Consider the following 16986-nt stretch of genomic DNA (forward strand, 5'->3'; position numbering starts at 1 on the left):
ACCTCGCAGAATTCTCTTCCCCCCTTCTCACCTCGCAGAATTCTCTTCCCCCCTTCTCACCTCGCAGAATTCTCTTCCCCCTTCTCACCTCGCAGAATTCTCTTCCCCCCTTCTCACCTCGCAGAATTCTCTTCCCCCCTTCTCACCTCGCAGAATTCTCTTCCCCCCTTCTCACCTCGCAGAATTCTCTTCCCCCCCTTCTCACCTCGCAGAATTCTCTTCCCCCCTTCTCACCTCGCAGAATTCTCTTCCCCCCTTCTCACCTCGCAGAATTCTCTTCCCCCCCTTCTCACCTCGCAGAATTCTCTTCCCCCCTTCTCAGCTCGCAGAATTCTCTTCCCCCCTTCTCACCTCGCAGAATTCTCTTCCCCCCTTCTCACCTCGCAGAATTCTCTTCCCCCCTTCTCACCTCGCAGAATTCTCTTCCCCCCCTTCTCACCTCGCAGAATTCTCTTCCCCCCTTCTCACCTCGCAGAATTCTCTTCCCCCCTTCTCACCTCGCAGAATTCTCTTCCCCCCTTCTCACCTCGCAGAATTCTCTTCCCCCCCTTCTCACCTCGCAGAATTCTCTTCCCCCCCCCTTCTCACCTCGCAGAATTCTCTTCCCCCCTTCTCACCTCGCAGAATTCTCTTCCCCCCTTCTCACCTCGCAGAATTCTCTTCCCCCCTTCTCACCTCGCAGAATTCTCTTCCCCCCTTCTCACCTCGCAGAATTCTCTTCCCCCCTTCTCACCTCGCAGAATTCTCTTCCCCCCTTCTCACCTCGCAGAATTCTCTTCCCCCCTTCTCACCTCGCAGAATTCTCTTCCCCCCTTCTCACCTCGCAGAATTCTTTCCCCCCTTCTCGCCTCGCAGAATTCTCTTCCCCCCTTCTCACCTCGCAGAATTCTTCCTCCCCCCTTCTCGCCTCGCAGAATTCTCTTCCCCCCTTCTCGCCTCGCAGAATTCTCTTCCCCCCTTCTCACCTCGCAGAATTCTCTTCCCCCCTTCTCACCTCGCAGAATTCTCTTCCCCCCCTTCTCACCTCGCAGAATTCTCTTCCCCCCCTTCTCACCTCGCAGAATTCTCTTCCCCCCCTTCTCACCTCGCAGAATTCTCTTCCCCCCTTCTCACCTCGCAGAATTCTCTTCCCCCCTTCTCACCTCGCAGAATTCTCTTCCCCCCTTCTCACCTCGCAGAATTCTCTTCCCCCCTTCTCACCTCGCAGAATTCTCTTCCCCCCTTCTCACCTCGCAGAATTCTCTTCCCCCCTCCCCCCTTCTCACCTCGCAGAATTCTCTCCCCCCCTCCCCCCTTCTCACCTCGCAGAATTCTCTCCCCCCCCCTCCCCCCTTCTCACCTCGCAGAATTCTCTTCCCCCTTCTCACCTCGCAGAATTCTCTTCCCCCTTCTCACCTCGCAGAATTCTCTTCCCCCTTCTCACCTCGCAGAATTCTCTCCCCCCCCCCCCCCTTCTCACCTCGCAGAATTCTCTTCCCCCCTTCTCACCTCGAAGAATTCTCTTCCCCCCTTCTCACCTCGCAGAATTCTCTTCCCCCCTTCTCACCTCGCAGAATTCTCTTCCCCCTTCTCACCTCGCAGAATTCTCTTCCCCCTTCTCACCTCGCAGAATTCTCTTCCCCCTTCTCACCTCGAAGAATTCTCTTCCCCCTTCTCACCTCGAAGAATTCTCCCCCCCCTCTCACCTCTGAGAGTTCCTCCCCCCGACCCTCACCTCGGATTTGTTTCTTCCTCAGGTCCTAATCATGGGATCCCCAACGGCTTTTCTCCACTACCAGCAGAACCCGAAAACATCCTCATCACCAATGTCTACAGTATCAACAATGAAGACGGCCTGGCTCCAAACGGGCCCCACCAACAAGAAGACTTCACTCCGCCTCTAGAGAAGGAGGTCCCAGCCTTGACTGAAGAGCACGTGGCCTGCGTACAAAGTAAGACACCCCTTGTCCGCTGAATGCAGAGGTGTGGTCGTTTTGGGGTACCCTTGGGGTGGGGGGGGCTCGAGCAGTCAGCAGAATATTTGCAGAGCCATGCTCGATTATGGTAAAGGACATTAGGTTCTGCTGCTGTCAAACAAAGGCAGTAATGCGGGGTGGGGCTGAGTCCCGCTGTCTGTGTTAATAGGCGGCAAGGTTCGGGAGAGAGCCTGGGTGAGTGCCCCATAGCATGCGACTTTCTATGGGGCACTCAACAGAGGGGAGGAGCCAGGAGCACCAGCAGGGGGCACCAGAATGAGGAGGATTGAGGCCACTCTGTGCAATTGCATTTTCACAGAGCAGATAAGTATAGACCTGTATGTTACCTTTTTTGAAGACGAAAAAAAAAAAATGTATGATCACTTGAAGTAATCAAGTGGGGCATGTGTTTTTGTGGGAGCGCCCCTTATTACATCACCACCTAGGAGGGGCAGAGTTGTTGGCGTGAGCACAAGACCGCATTGCATTACCTCACCGGTGGGAAGAGGGTAGAGCTGTGACCACCGGACATTACGTCACTGCTGGGAAGGAGCATGAGCCCCCTTATTACATCACCAGGAAGGGGGTGGGAGCACAGATTACCTCTTATTACATCACCACCAGAAAGGTGCTCGCTTTTTTCCTGCCTTTTCCCCTGTGCTGCTCGCAGTTTTCCCGCCCTTTTCCTTGTGCCTGCTCAGTTTTTCCGCGTTTCCCTTTTTTTGCTGCTCCGTTTTCCCGCCTTTTTCCCCTGTGCAGCTCGCTGCTTTCCCGCTTATTCCCCTTTTTGTGCTGCTCGCTACTTTCCCGCCCTTTTTCCCCTGTGCAGCTCGCTGCTTTCCCGCTTTTTTCCCTTTTTTTTTGTGCTGCTCGCTGCTTTCCCGCCCTTTTCCCCTTTTTTTTGTGCTGCTCGCTGCTTTCCCGCCCTCTTCCCCCCCTGTGCAGCTCGCTGCTTTCCCGCCCTTTTCCCCCCTGTGCTGCTCGCTGCTTTCCCGCCCTTTTCCCCCCTGTGCTGCTCGCTGCTTTCCCGCCTTTTTTTCTCCCCTGTGCTGCTCGCTGCTTTCCCGCCCTTTTCCCCACTGTGCTGCTCGCTGCTTTCCCGCCCTTTTCCCCACTGTGCTGCTCGCTGCTTTCCCGCCCTTTTCCCCACTGTGCTGCTCGCTGCTTTCCCGCCCTTTTCCCCCCTGTGCTGCTCGCTGCTTTCTCGCCTCCCCCCCCCCCCTCCCTGTGCTGTTCGTTGCTTTCCCGCCTTTTTCCCCCCCTGGTGCTGTTCGTTGCTTTCCCGCCTTTTCCCCCCATTGTGCTGTTCGTTGCTTTCCCGCCTTTTCCCCCCTTGTGCTGTTCGTTGCTTTCCCGCCTTTCCCCCCCCCCCTGTGCTGTTCGTTGCTTTCCCGCCTCCCCCCCCCCCCCCCTGTGCTGTTCGTTGCTTTCCCGCCTCCCCCCCCCCCCCCTGTGCTGTTCGTTGCTTTCCCGCCTCCCCCCCCCCCTGTGCTGTTCATTGCTTTCCCGCCTTTTTCCCCCCCTGTGCTGTTCATTGCTTTCCCGCCTTTTTCCCCCCCTGTGCTGTTCGTTGCTTTCCCGCCTTTTTCCCCCCCTGTGCTGTTCGTTGCTTTCCCGCCTTTTTCCCCCCCTGTGCTGTTCGTTGCTTTCCCGCCTTTTTCCCCCCCTGTGCTGTTCGTTGCTTTCCCGCCTTTTTCCCCACCTGTGCTGTTCGTTGCTTTCCCGCCTTTTTCCCCACCTGTGCTGTTCGTTGCTTTCCCGCCTTTTCCCCACCTGTGCTGTTCGTTGCTTTCCCGCCTTTTCCCCCCCTGTGCTGTTCGTTGCTTTCCCGCCTTTTCCCCCCCTGTGCTGTTCGTTGCTTTCCCGCCTTTTTCCCCCCCTGTGCTGTTCGTTGCTTTCCCGCCTTTTTCCCCCCCTGTGCTGTTCGTTGCTTTCCCGCCTTTTTCCCCCCCTGTGCTGTTCGTTGCTTTCCCGCCTTTTTCCCCCCCTGTGCTGTTCGTTGCTTTCCCGCCTTTTTCCCCCCCTGTGCTGTTCGTTGCTTTCCCGCCTTTTTCCCCCCCTGTGCTGTTCGTTGCTTTCCCGCCTTTTTCCCCACCTGTGCTGTTCGTTGCTTTCCCGCCTCCCCCCCCCCTGTGCTGTTCGTTGCTTTCCCGCCTCCCCCCCCCCTGTGCTGTTCGTTGCTTTCCCGCCTTTTCCCCCCCTGTGCTGTTCGTTGCTTTCCCGCCTTTTCCCCCCCTGTGCTGTTCGTTGCTTTCCCGCCTTTCCCCCCCCCCCCTGTGCTGTTCGTTGCTTTCCCGCCTTTCCCCCCCCCCCCCCTGTGCTGTTCGTTGCTTTCCCGCCTTTTCCCCCCCCCCCCTGTGCTGTTCGTTGCTTTCCCGCCTTTCCCCCCCCCCTGTGCCGTTCGTTGCTTTCCCGCCTCCCCCCCCCCCGGTGCTGTTTGTTGCTTCTCTCCCCCCCCCCCCCCCCCCCGTGCTGTTTGTTGCTTTCCCGCCTTCCCCCCCCCCTGTGCTGTTCGTTGCTTTCCCGCCTAGTCCACACGGACAGTGAGGATGACTCTGCTTCAGGCTCAGCGCATGATAGGGCGCTTGTTGGAGCTCTTATCACTGCGGTGCGGGATACTCAGACAATTGAGGATTCGGCGGAGACATCAGAGATGTCGGTCCCTTTTGGGTTACTAACGCAAGCCGGCCCGCACTGCAAAAGTGTTTCCTTGTGTTCCTTATCTGGAAAAAAATTTGTACAAGGAATGGGATCGGCCGCAAAAAGTTTTTTCTGTTCCGAAATGCTTTGTGGTCCGTTATCCTTTTGAGGAGGACTTCCTAAAAAAGTGGACCTCTCCTCCGTCAGTGGACCCCCCTGTGTCCAGGCTGAACAAGGCGACCTTGTTGCCTGTGGAAGGGGCTCCTGCTTTTAAGGACCCCGCAGATAGGAGAGCTGAGGCTGTGGCCCACTCCATGTTCACAGTGGTGGGGTCGGCGGTGAGACCGGTCTTGGCCCGGGGCTCTAGTGTCACAGACACTTACTGAATGGGCAAAGTTGTTGCTTCAGGAGTTGGAGGCACATGGTGCCCCTGAGGACTGTGTGGCGCTGGCCGACCAGTTGGTGCAGGGCCTAAAATTTGTCTGTGAGTCGGCCCTGGATACGCTTTCCTTGCTCTCCAGGGCCTCGGCCTACGCGGTAGTGTTGCGCCGCCTTGTGTGGCTGAAGGACCAGTCTTCTAAAAAGGCCTTCGTGGACTTACCCTTTAAGGGTTAACGGCTTTTGGGGCGTCTCTGGATGACATCATAAAATATGCCACGGGAGGTAAGGGCACTCTGCTCCCACAATTGGGTAAAGGTAAGGAGCCTCGCCGTAAGCAGGGGCCCTCCTTTACCGCCCCCAAGCGTTTTTTTCGTCTGCCCGGTGCGGCAGGTAAATGTTTCCAGGGCGCTAAGGCGCCCGCTGAAGGGCAGAAGCGACCCTGGTTCCGCAAGCTCAACAAGCCTGCGGATAAGCCTGCTTCCGCATGAAGGTCTGCCTTCGCCCGTCTCTCGGGTGGGGGGCCGACTTCGCGGCTCGGACGTCTCTTCTTTCCGACCGCTGGGTTTGCGAAGTAGTTTCCTCGGTGTACAAGATAGAGTTGCTCTCTTGTCCGCCAAACAGATTTTTTCTTTCCAACCTCCAGCTTCCTCCGGGTCGTCGGGAGGCCCTGTTTGGGGCTGTTCAGGATCTGCTGGTCAGGGGAGTGATCACGCGGTTCCTTTACTGGAACGGTTTCAAGGGTTTTACTCCAATCTGTTTGTAGTCCCCAAGAAGGAAGGGGTCCATCCAATCCTGGATCTCAAGGCACTCAACTGTTTTGTCAAAGAGCAAAAGTTCAGGATGGAGTCGGTTCGCTCTGTAGTGGCGGCACTCCATCAGAGGGATTTTCTGGCATCCTTGGATATCAAGGATGTGTACCTGCATATCCCCATATGCGCAAATCACCAGAGATTTCTGCGCTTTGCGGTCGGGGAGGACCACTTTCAATCTGTGGCCCTCCCTTTCGGCCTGGCTTTGGCGCCAAGGGTTTTCACCAAGGTGCTCGCTCCGATTCTGGCCCTGCTGAGGCAGCGCGGGATCGATATTGTAGGAGACCTGGTCGACCTTCTCCTGAGAGCTTCTTCAAGCTCAGAATTAGAGGTGGATGTGTCTATCGCGTTCCAGACCCTCCGGGAATTTGGTTGGCTGCTAAATGTCCAGAAGTCAGTGTTGGTCTCGTCTCAGCGTCTGGAATCCCTGGGGTTGGTCCTGGATTCCTCGGAGGCCAGAGTTTTCTTTCCAACGGAGAAACTACAGACACTGCAATCGGTGGTGCAGCGGTTGGCGACTCGCTTTTGCATGCGAGTTCTGGGTCTGATGGTGGCCTCCTTCGAGGCGGTTCCGTATGCTCAATTCCACACTCGAGTGTTACAGAGAGAAATTCTGTCGCGTTGGGACCAGCTCCCTTCGTCTCTGGATTACCAAGTCCGGGTGAGTCGCCTGGTCAGGTCCTCCCTAGTGTGGTGGCTGACATCTCCGGTACTTCGGGCCGGGAAATTGTTTCTGCCGCCCCATTGGACAGTGGTCACGACGGATGCCAGTCTCTCCGGCTGGGGGGAGGGGGGGGGTTGGGAGTCTGGGGTCTTCAGTCAGCCCAGGGGCGCTGGACTCGGGAGGAGTCCTGCCTGCCAATCAATGTCCTGGAACTCCGGGCGATCAGGCTGTGCCTCTCCAAGTGGTCTCTGAGACTGCAGGGTGGCCCGGCCAGGATTCAGTCGGACAACGCCACGGCTGTGGCATATGTCAATCATCAAGGGGGCACATGGAGCTCGGCTGCAGCGGCGTAAGTCGCTCACATCCTCTGGTGGGCTGAAAAGAACGTTCCGGCTCTTTCGGCTGTGTACATTCCGGGGGAAAAAGAGCTGGCAGGACGACTACCTAAGTCGCCAAACGCTAGACCAAGGAGAATAGTCACTACACCCCGGATGTGTTTCAGAGTCTGTGTCTGAAATGGGGCACTCCAGACGTGGATCTTCTGGCGTCCCGTCTCAATCGGAAAGGTGCCACAATTCGTGTCCAGGTCAAGAGACCCGTGGGCGGACGCGTCAGACGCGTTGGTGGCGCCGTGGGGTCACTATCGCCTAATCTACGTCTTTCCTCCTCTGAAGCTTCTTCCTCATCTGCTACGCAGAGTGGAAGCCGAGGGGATACCAACGATCTTGATCACTCTGGATTGGCCTCGCCGCCCCTGGTACGCAGATCTAGTGCGTCTGGTGGCAGACGTTCCTTGGCGCCTGCCTCTGCGAGAAGATCTTCTGTTGCAGGGTCCTATCTTTCACCCTGCTTTACAGTCGTTGGCTTTAACGGCGTGGCTATTGAAAGCCAGGTGCTGAAGGATCGAGGCCTGTCGGACTCGTGATCTCTACCATGCTGCGGGCGCGGAAGTCTACTTCACGGAGGGTTTACCATCGTACGTGGAAGGCTTGCATCTCTGTGTGAGGAGATGAATTGACACCCTCGTACATACGTGATGTCCCGGATTTTGATGTTCTTGCAGCGTGGAGTGGATCAGGCTCTTGCCTTAAGTACGATTTAAGGGTCAGATTTCGGCCTTGGCTGTTTTCTTTCAGCGACCCTTGGCGGCGCACTCTCTGGTGCGTACGTTTGTGCAGGGGCCCCTCCTGTGCGTCCTCCTCTGCCTCCGTGGGACTTGAATTTAGTCCTCTCGGTGCTTCAACAGTCTTCGTTTTGGGCGGAACGAGCGACGTGCTGACGTCATCCCCTCATCGCTGAACTCTCAACACGAGCGGCTTACCTGGAAACGTCCGGCCGGCGTTGCAGGCTGAAATGCATTTATATGTCTGCTCAAATGTGAGTGTTTTACCTACTTTATATAGTTTTTAATAAATCGTCTCTGGTTTTATGCTATGTGGAGCATCTTTTCTTTTATATACCCTGCTATTGAGCCCTGTGTGAACCCATATCTTGCCGTGGTCACATCAATCTCCAGTCCCTGTGGTGTGGCTACATCAATATCTAGCCCCCATTGTGGAGCGATATGCTGAGTTTGGTCCGGTAGGACCTTTGTTTCTGGTAAGCAGATTCATATTCGGTGGTGGATTCACTTATGGTGATCGGGACCATTTATTTGGATTGTGCACGGGTGTTTTCTTCATCTGAATCTTTCACGGACTCTTTTTGCACTTATTCAGACAAACATATGGACTTTAGTCGTTTATGTCTGAACTGCTTTAGATTTGCATCCTTTACTTATGTTCACAATTTATACTGTTTATGAATTTTTTTCATGGTGCTGTGAGCAATCACTGTATTTTTTATAAATTTTTACTATTTGGCAATACTCTGGGCTTATTAATGCTACACCTACCCAGATTGCTTTGGGTGGTTTTGGCCTCCTTTGCTCCGAGATATTAATACACTTGTCAAATATTGTTTGGAGTGTTATCAAGGTCACATATGATACACCACTTGGGCCTATGCCCACACACGGTTGTTCTTTATATGAATTAATCATTTTGGTTTAGCGCAATTACTTACTTTTCCACATTCTTTGTTTTTATACACCTTAATTGCTGCTTATCAATCCAACCTCAGCATTTAACTTAGCGCAGTTGTCCCCACAACTTTTTTTCTACTCCCATTCGTTTTGAGGATATTAGGGAAATCCCTTTATTGTCTCTTTCCCAGAAGGTGGTTTTTCTGGTGGCAATTACCTCGGTCAGACGGGTTTCTGAATTAGCGGCCTTGTCTTGCAAGGCTCCTTACTTGGTCATCCACAGGGATAAGGTGGTGCTGCGGCCGCAGCCGTCTTTTTCCTTCCAAAGGTTGTTTTGGCTTTTCACATTGAGGACATTGTTCTTCCATCCTTGTGCCCTGATGTGCCCAGTGCCCTGATGTGCACCATACCCTGTGCCTACTGACCACCAATGTAAGAGACATTCTTAAATTTGAAAACTGTCACATGACATAAAAAAAAAAAAGTATCAGTATCGGCGAGTACATGAAAAAAGTATCGGTACTCGGTCCTAAAAAGTGGCAGTAGAGTGGCTAATAGAGATATTGTATATGTATGTGTGTGTGTGTATATGTATATATATGTGTATATATATGTATATATGTATATATGTGTGTATATATATATATATATATATATATATATATATATATATATATATATATATATATATATATATATATATATATATATATTTAATCTCTATTAGATATAAATACAATTTTAGTAGGGACCCTAGGGAGTGAAATAGTGGTTGTTGCAATATTTTGTCGCACTGTATTTGCTCAGCGGTCTTTCAAATGCAATTGTTGCAACTAACCATTAAAGGTAGCCCAATTTTTTTTGTATAATGTGAAAGATTTTACACTGAAAGAATCCGCTTTTTTTTTTTTTTTTTTTCCCCATTTTGGCCAGAATCGTGCAGCTCTATATATAATGTTTGGGGGTTCTAAGTAATTTTCTAGTAAAAAGAAAATATTTTGAAACCAACAATTGTTAGAAAAAGGTTTAGTGTTCAAAGTGGAGTTCCACCCGTTTTTTTTTTTTTTTTCCTCCCCAACAATCTTAAAAATTATTATTATTTGTTTTTCTTATACTCGCCTGAAAGGGTGGCTGCTATGTGGAAGTGGCTCTTCTGCCTCCTCTTGCACCGCGGTGGCTCTTCTGCCTCCTCTTGCACCGCGGTGGCTCTTCTGCCTCCTCTTGCACCGCGGTGGCTCTTCTGCCTCCTCTTGCACCGCGGTGGCTCTTCTGCCTCCTCTTGCACCGCGGTGGCTCTTCTGCCTCCTCTTGCACCGCGGTGGCTCTTCTGCCTCGTCCTCCGTTGCGGTGCCTTCTGGGAACTGTGTGTATCCCAGGAGGCAGCCGCCCATCCATAAAGCGACACACGAGCCGCGCATGCGTAGTAGGAAACGGGCAGTGACGCCATAAGGCTTCACTGCCTGTTTCCCTCAGTAAGGATGGAGGCGCCAAGACCGAGCGATCGCCGTCAGGGGACCGACATAACGGGCGACAAGGACAGGTAAGTGTCCTTATTAAAAGTCAGCAGCTACAGTGTTAGTAGCTGCTGACTTTAAAAAAAAAATTGTGGGTGGAATCCCGCTTTAAGTGGTTAAGTGTGTGTATGTATGTGTATGTATGTATGTATGTGTATGTATGTATGTGTATATAATATATATATATATATATTCTACATTTTTATAGTTTGTGTGTGTTTGGGCGCTCTGAGTTATTTTCGATCTAAAAAAAAAAAAAAAGAAGAAACATACAGATATTTCCATGTAGGAGAGAAATGTCGGGGGTTGGTCCGGGTGGGAAGTGTTCAATCGACATTCCACAGATGGTGGTTTTCCCATTGAATGACGGCTGCTGCTCTTTCCGGCAGGTATTCTGGACCAGTTCCTCCAATCGTACGGCAGTTTGATTCCGCTGGGGACCGATGAAGTCTTGGAGAAGTTGGAAGACGTGTTCCAACAGCCATTTAACACACCAACAAGGTATTACCGCTGCCTGATTGTGGGGGATGGGGTAACTTTCCACAACGACAATTTAATAGCGATGGTAATGACTGCGCTACTGACAAAGGTGTCCTATTTATAAAGATCAACTCTATAAAATGTTTATATCACTGCACTGTATTGGGTCTTGCTGCTAAAAAAAACGTTTTTTTTTTTTTTTTTCTTCTATTTGTAAAAGTTTTGATATGGAAAGTTATGTCAATAAAAAAAATAAATAAGTAAAACTGATCGGAAACCCCCAAGACCCCTTTCACACTGGAGCAGTTTGCAGGCGCTATTGCGCTAAACATGGAGCTCGGAAAACCGACCCTAAAAAGCCGCTGCTGTCTTTCCAGTGTGAAAGCCCAGAGGGCTTTCACGCTGGAGCGGTGCGCTAGCAGGACAGTAAAAAAAAGTCCTGCTAGCCGCATCTTTGGAGCGGTGTGTATACTGCTCCTCCACCGCGCCTGCTCATTGAAAGCATTGACACACCACGGCTATACCGCCGGCAATGCGCCTCTGGAGAGGCGCATTGTGGGCGGTTTTAACCCTTTCTAGGCCGCAAAATTTGCGGTACAACGGTGTGAAAGGGGCCTTAACCTTTTCCATACAGGGCATTTTCACCCCCTTCCCGCCCAAACCAATTTTTAGTTTACAGCGGTGTTGCACTTTGAATGACAATTGCGCGGTCATGCAACACTGTACCCTTATGAAATCTTTGTTTTTTTTCCCCGCACAAATAGAGCTTTCTTTTGGTATTTGATCATCTCTGCGTTTTTTTATTTTTTGCGCTATAAACAAAAGAAGAGCGACAATTTTGAAAAAAACACTATTTTTTACTTTTTGATTTAATAAATGTCAAAATAAAAAGAAAAAGTTTTCCTCAGTTTAGACCAATGCGTATTCTTCATATTTTTTGTAAAAAAAAATCGCAATAAGCGCATATTGATTGGTTTGCACACAAGTTATAACATCTACAAAATAGGGGATAGTTTTATGGCATTTTTTTTTTTTTTTATTTTTTTTTTTAGTAGTAATGGTGGCAAACTGCGATTTTATTTATTTATTTATTTATTTATTTATTTTTGTGACCGCGACATTGCGGCGGACACTTCTGATACAATTTTGGGACCATTCACATTTATACGGCGATTAGTGCTATAAAACTGTACTGATTAACTGTGTAAATGTGACTGGCGGGGAAGGGGTTAACACTAGGGGGCCCTGAAGGGGTTAATATGTTCCCTATTGAGTGATTCTAAATGTAGGGGGGAGGGGAAACGCATAGGGAGGAGACCAATGTGTGTTCCTCTGTACTGGGAACACACATCGGTCTCCTCGCCTCTGACAGGAGGTGGATCTGTGTGTTTTACATCGTGGGCACGCGCACCGGGTCACGAGCGGTTCCGCGCATGCCCCCTAGATGGCGGGGAGGAAAGGACGTCTATTGACGTCCACCCAGAGGGAGGGAGGGTTCCTGCCGGCATATTACTGTGGCCCGGTAAGGAAGGGGTTAAAATGGTTCCATCAAGAAATGTTCTATACCGGCTTTTCTGCTGATGGATTATCGCAAGGGCTCAACAAATTTCAGGTCACCATGGCAACTAGAGAATGCATCCTGGCGCCTGGGCTTTTGTCAGCCCATTCCCGTTGGTGGTTGCACTGTGTGCACGCGCTCGCTCTCCCTTCTTCCCTACGCCCGCACTCTCCTCAATAATCTCCTTTTGCACTTGCTGTCATTAGTTGCTAGGGCCACCGATGTCCTAGCAACCAATGATGCTTTAGCCGCTGTGTATGCGCACATGTGATTTCCTGACGGCTGTGCGGGAATTTATGGGTTATCTGCATCCAGATTGGACAGCCAGAACCGCTTTTGTTTTTATTGGCTGTAGAGGTGACAGGAGGTGGGCAGCACATCGAATGGCTTGGGAACGAGCCGTGCTTCGGGACCATAGCAGCATGGAGGGAGGGGGGGTAGAGCATGGGGGACCAGAGCAGCATGGAGGGAGGGGGGGTAGAGGAGCACGGGGACCAGAACGGGGGGGGGGGATAGAGGAGCATGGGGACCAGAGCAGCATAGGGGGGGGATAGAGGAGCACGGGGACCAGAACGGGGGGAGGGATAGAGGAGCACGGGGACCAGAACAGGGGGGGATAGAGGAGCACGGGGACCAGAGCGGGGGGGGAGGGATAGAGGAGCATGGGGACCAGAACGGGGGGAGGGATAGAGGAGCACGGGGACCAGAACGGGGGGGGGGGGGATAGAGGAGCATGGGGACCAGAGCAGCATAGGGGGGGGATAGAGAAGCACAGGGACCAGAGCGGGGGGGGGGGGGGAGGGATATACTGAAGCACTGTGACATACTGAAGCAGAGCATGATCCCCTCCCTTCAGAGACTCGGCCGCAGGGTAGTATTCCAACATAACGACCCCAAACACACCTCCAAGACCACCACTGCCTTGCTACAGAAGCTGAGGGTAAAGGTGATGGACTGGCCCTATTTTTTTTTTATTTTTTTATGTGAAAGATGATGTTACGCCGCTAGAATCTAATTTTTTTTTTTCTAGTAATGGCAGCGATTTATTTTTATTTTTTTATCGTGACTGCGACATTATGGCGGACACATCGGACACTTTTGACACTATTTTGGCACTATTTCAGGAAGTGTGCTGGAGCCGTTGGCGCTGTTATTTCGGTCACTAGAGGCAAAAAAAACCCTCCAAAATGGCCGCCGACATGCAAAACAGCATGCGGGCTACAAGAAAATGGCAGCCGACATGCAAAAAAAACACAGCATGCGGTCTACAAAAAAAATGGCCGCCAATCGTCAATAAAGGCGGCCGTCACCGGCAAAATGGCGGCCGAGCACGTTTAAAAACACAGTGAAAGAAACCCAGTAAAAACCGCACACACGGCACAAAAAAAACCACACCGCCCCCAGTCACAGGACGGAGCCCCCCAGGCGGACCCCCCACCTCACGGCCGACCACCCAGAATGCGGGGAAGGAGGTCTGTAGTGGTAGGATCCCAGTGGCGCGTGCCCACCGTAGCGGTAGGATCCCAGCGTCTGTAGCGGCGTGCGCCCTCCGTAGCGGCGTGCGCCCTCCGTAGCGGTAGGATCCCAGCGGCACATGCGCCCTCCATATCGGTAGGATCCAAGCGGCGCATGTGCCCTCCGTAGCGGTAGGATCCCATCGGTGCGTGCCCTCCCTAGCGGTAGGATCCCAGCGGTGCGTACCCTGCATATCGGTAGGATCCATGCGGCGCATGCGCCCTCCGTAGCGGTAGGATCCCAGCGTTGCATGCCCTCCGTAGCGGTAGGATCCCAGCGTTGCATGCCCTCCGTAGCGGTAGGATCCCAGCGTTGCATGCCCTCCGTAGCGGTAGGATCCCAGCGTTGCATGCCCTCCGTAGCGGTAGGATCCCAGCGGCGCATGCCCTCCATAGCGGTAGGATCCCAGTGTCCATAGCGGTAGAGATTATTTGGGTTTCCTATGTGGCACAAGTCCGTAAGATCCCAATAACACAAAGTGATAACTGATTGTACTGATCCTGGTTGAGATTTATAAGAATTATACGCCATCAATTGTCACCTCAGGACTAACAAGATCATCTCCCCTGCAGGAGGACGGTGGTCCAGCACGTCATCCAATCATATCAGAGACTCCCAGGAAACACTCTTCTACGCAGCTTCCGTGTCACATACAAAAGACACGTATTAACCATGGATGACCTGAGCACCCTTTATGGCCAGAACTGGCTGAATGACCAGGTAAGTGATCGACGTGATCAGCAGTGTAGTGTGTACAGGACTGAGATATGTGTGTATAATGACACATGTGTATTTTGCAGGTGATGAACATGTATGGGGATTTAGTCATGGATGCCGTACCAGAAAAGGTTTGTTTCCTTGGAATGTTTTCTCTGTCATGTTTGACTTGATACGTTCAGCTCCCGAGAAAGACGATGGTTTTTTTTTTTTTTTTAACCACTTAAGCCCCGGACCTTTAGGCAGCTAAATGCCCAGACCAGGTTTTGCGATTCGGCACTGCGTCGCTTTAACAGACAATTGCGCGGTCGTGCGACGTGGCTCCCAAACAAAATTGGCGTCCTTTTTTCCCCACAAATAGAGCTTTCTTTTGGTGGTATTTGATCACCTCTGCGGTTTTTATTTTTTGCGCTATAAACAAAAATAGAGCGACAATTTTGAAAAAGATGCAATATTTGTTCCTTTTTGCTGTAATAAATATCCCCCAAAAACATATATAATTTTTTTTTTTTTCCTCAGTTTAGGCCAATATGTATTCTTCTACCTATTTTTGGTTAAAAAAATCGCAATAATGGCAGCGATCAGCGATCTTTTTTTTTCGTCACTGCGACATTATGGCGGACACAATTTTGACACATTTTTGGGACCATTGTCATTTTCACAGCAAAAAATGCATTTAAAATGCATTGTTTATTGTGAAAATTACAGTTGCAGTTTGGGAGTTAACCACAGGGGGCGCTGTAGGAGTTAGTGTACACCTAGTGTGTGTTTACTAGTGTAGGGGGGTGTGGCTGTAGGTCTGACGTCATTGATCGAGTCTTCCCTATAAAGGGGATCACTCGATCGATGCAGCCGTCACAGTGAAGCACGGGGAAGCCGTGTTTACATACGGCTCTCCCCGTTCTTCAGCTCCGGGGAGCGATCGCGACGGAGCGGCTATAAACGAATAGCCGCGCCGTCGTCCCGGAACGCTCCCCGAGGGAACCCGACCGCTGCATGTAGCGGGGGGGGGGGGGTCCTGATCGGACCCCCGACCCGCTGAAAGGCAAGGACGTACATGTACGCCCATTTGCCTGTACGTGCCATTCTGTGGACGTACATATACATGCGGCGGTCGGGAAGTGGTTAATTCAACTTTACTCTCTGGATCAAAGGCTCACTAAAGTAGTGCAGGCATGTTTTCAAAGTCATTGCAATTTTAAGTTTTGGCTCGTTCGGTATCTTCCTATTCGACACAACCCCAACTTTTATAGGTTTTTGAAAATGTGGGTTATCTTTGCACCAAAAGGGCTGAGCTGGTGGCTATTAAGAGAAGTACTGAGGCGGGGTGCTGTGATGTCATAAAGCTATTTATAAAAAAAATGGTGACGCGTTTTTACCCTATGTATGTTCATTTTTATATATATATATATATATATATATATATATATATATATATATATATATATAAATATATATAAATATATATAAATAAATAACATTTTCAGTAATGAGGTGGGTAATATCTCTCTTTTGTGGACAGAATATCCTTCTAATGACCTGATCATCTTCCCATTTTAGGTTCACTTTTTCAACAGTTTTTTCTACGATAAATTGAGAACCAAGGGATATGACGGAGTGAAGAGGTGGACAAAGAACGTAAGTGTGTCCTGATGAAGGGAAGATTTCTGGAACCTGTAGTTTCTCAAGCCTGCTGCTGCCGACTGTGACCATACAGTAGGGGAGCTCTCTGGTTAGGGTTAGATTCTAGCACACCTTTAATGTCTCAAATATTTAGGCCCTAGGTCACCAGCACCTTCCGGCTGTCTCCCCTGGCTAGGCTAGGTCACCAGCGCCTTCTGGCTGTCTCCCCTGGTTAGGCTAGGTCACCAGCACCTTCCGGCTGTCTCCCCTGGTTAGGCTAGGTCACCAGCGCCTTCCGGCTGTCTCCCCTGGTTAGGCTAGGTCACCAGCGCCTTCCGGCTGTCTCCCCTGGTTAGGCTAGGTCACCAGCGCCTTTCCGGCTGTCTCCCCTGGTTAGGCTAGGTCACCAGCGCCTTTCCGGCTGTCTCCCCTGGTTAGGCTAGGTCACCAGCGCCTTCCGGCTGTCTCCCCTGGTTAGGCTAGGTCACTAGCACCTTACGGCTGTCTCCCCTGGTTAGGCTAGGTCACTAGCACCTTACGGCTGTCTCCCCTGGTTAGGCTAGGTCACTAGCACCTTACGGCTGTCTCCCCTGGTTAGGCTAGGTCACCAGCGCCTTCCGGCTGTCTCCCGCTAGGTCCACCAGCGCCTTCCGGCTGTCCCCCCTGGCTAGGTCAAAAGCGCCTTCCAGCTGTCTCCCCTGGTTAGGCTAGGTCACCAGCGCCTTGCGGCTGTCTCCCCTGGTTAGGCTAGGTCACTAGCACCTTACGGCTGTCTCCCCAGGTTAGGCTAGGTCACTAGCACCTTACGGCTGTCTCCCCTGGTTAGGCTAGGTCACCAGTGCCTTCCGGCTGTCTCCCCTGGTTAGGCTAGGTCACCAGTGCCTTCCGGCTGTCTCCCCTGGTTAGGCTAGGTCACCAGTGCCTTCCGGCTGTCTCCCCTGGTTAGGCTAGGTCACCAGTGCCTTCCGGCTGTCTCCCCTGGTTAGGCTAGGTCACCAGCGCCTTCCGGCTGTCTCCCCTGGTTAGGCTAGGTCACCAGCGCCTTCCGGCTGTCTCCCCTGGTTAGGCTAGGTCACCAGCGCCTTCCGGCTGTCTCCCCTGGTTAGG

The 16986-nt window shown here is 51.6% G+C and overlaps 1 protein-coding gene across 2 annotated transcripts in view; it reads left to right on the top strand.

Moving 5' to 3' along the window:
• SENP3 (SUMO specific peptidase 3) overlaps positions 1-16986 on the top strand; it is a 36331-nt gene that overhangs the window by 5254 nt on the left and 14091 nt on the right. For both annotated transcript variants that reach the window (XM_040347070.1, XM_040347069.1), the window contains exons 3-7: positions 1737-1931; positions 10376-10487; positions 14112-14259; positions 14340-14387; positions 15817-15894. In XM_040347070.1, the coding sequence (XP_040203004.1) occupies positions 1737-1931; positions 10376-10487; positions 14112-14259; positions 14340-14387; positions 15817-15894 (581 nt within the window). The remainder of the gene's footprint in view (positions 1-1736; positions 1932-10375; positions 10488-14111; positions 14260-14339; positions 14388-15816; positions 15895-16986) is intronic.

The sequence above is a fragment of the Rana temporaria genome, chromosome 3 (assembly GCF_905171775.1).
Source record: "Rana temporaria chromosome 3, aRanTem1.1, whole genome shotgun sequence".
Lineage (NCBI taxonomy): Eukaryota > Metazoa > Chordata > Amphibia > Anura > Ranidae > Rana > Rana temporaria.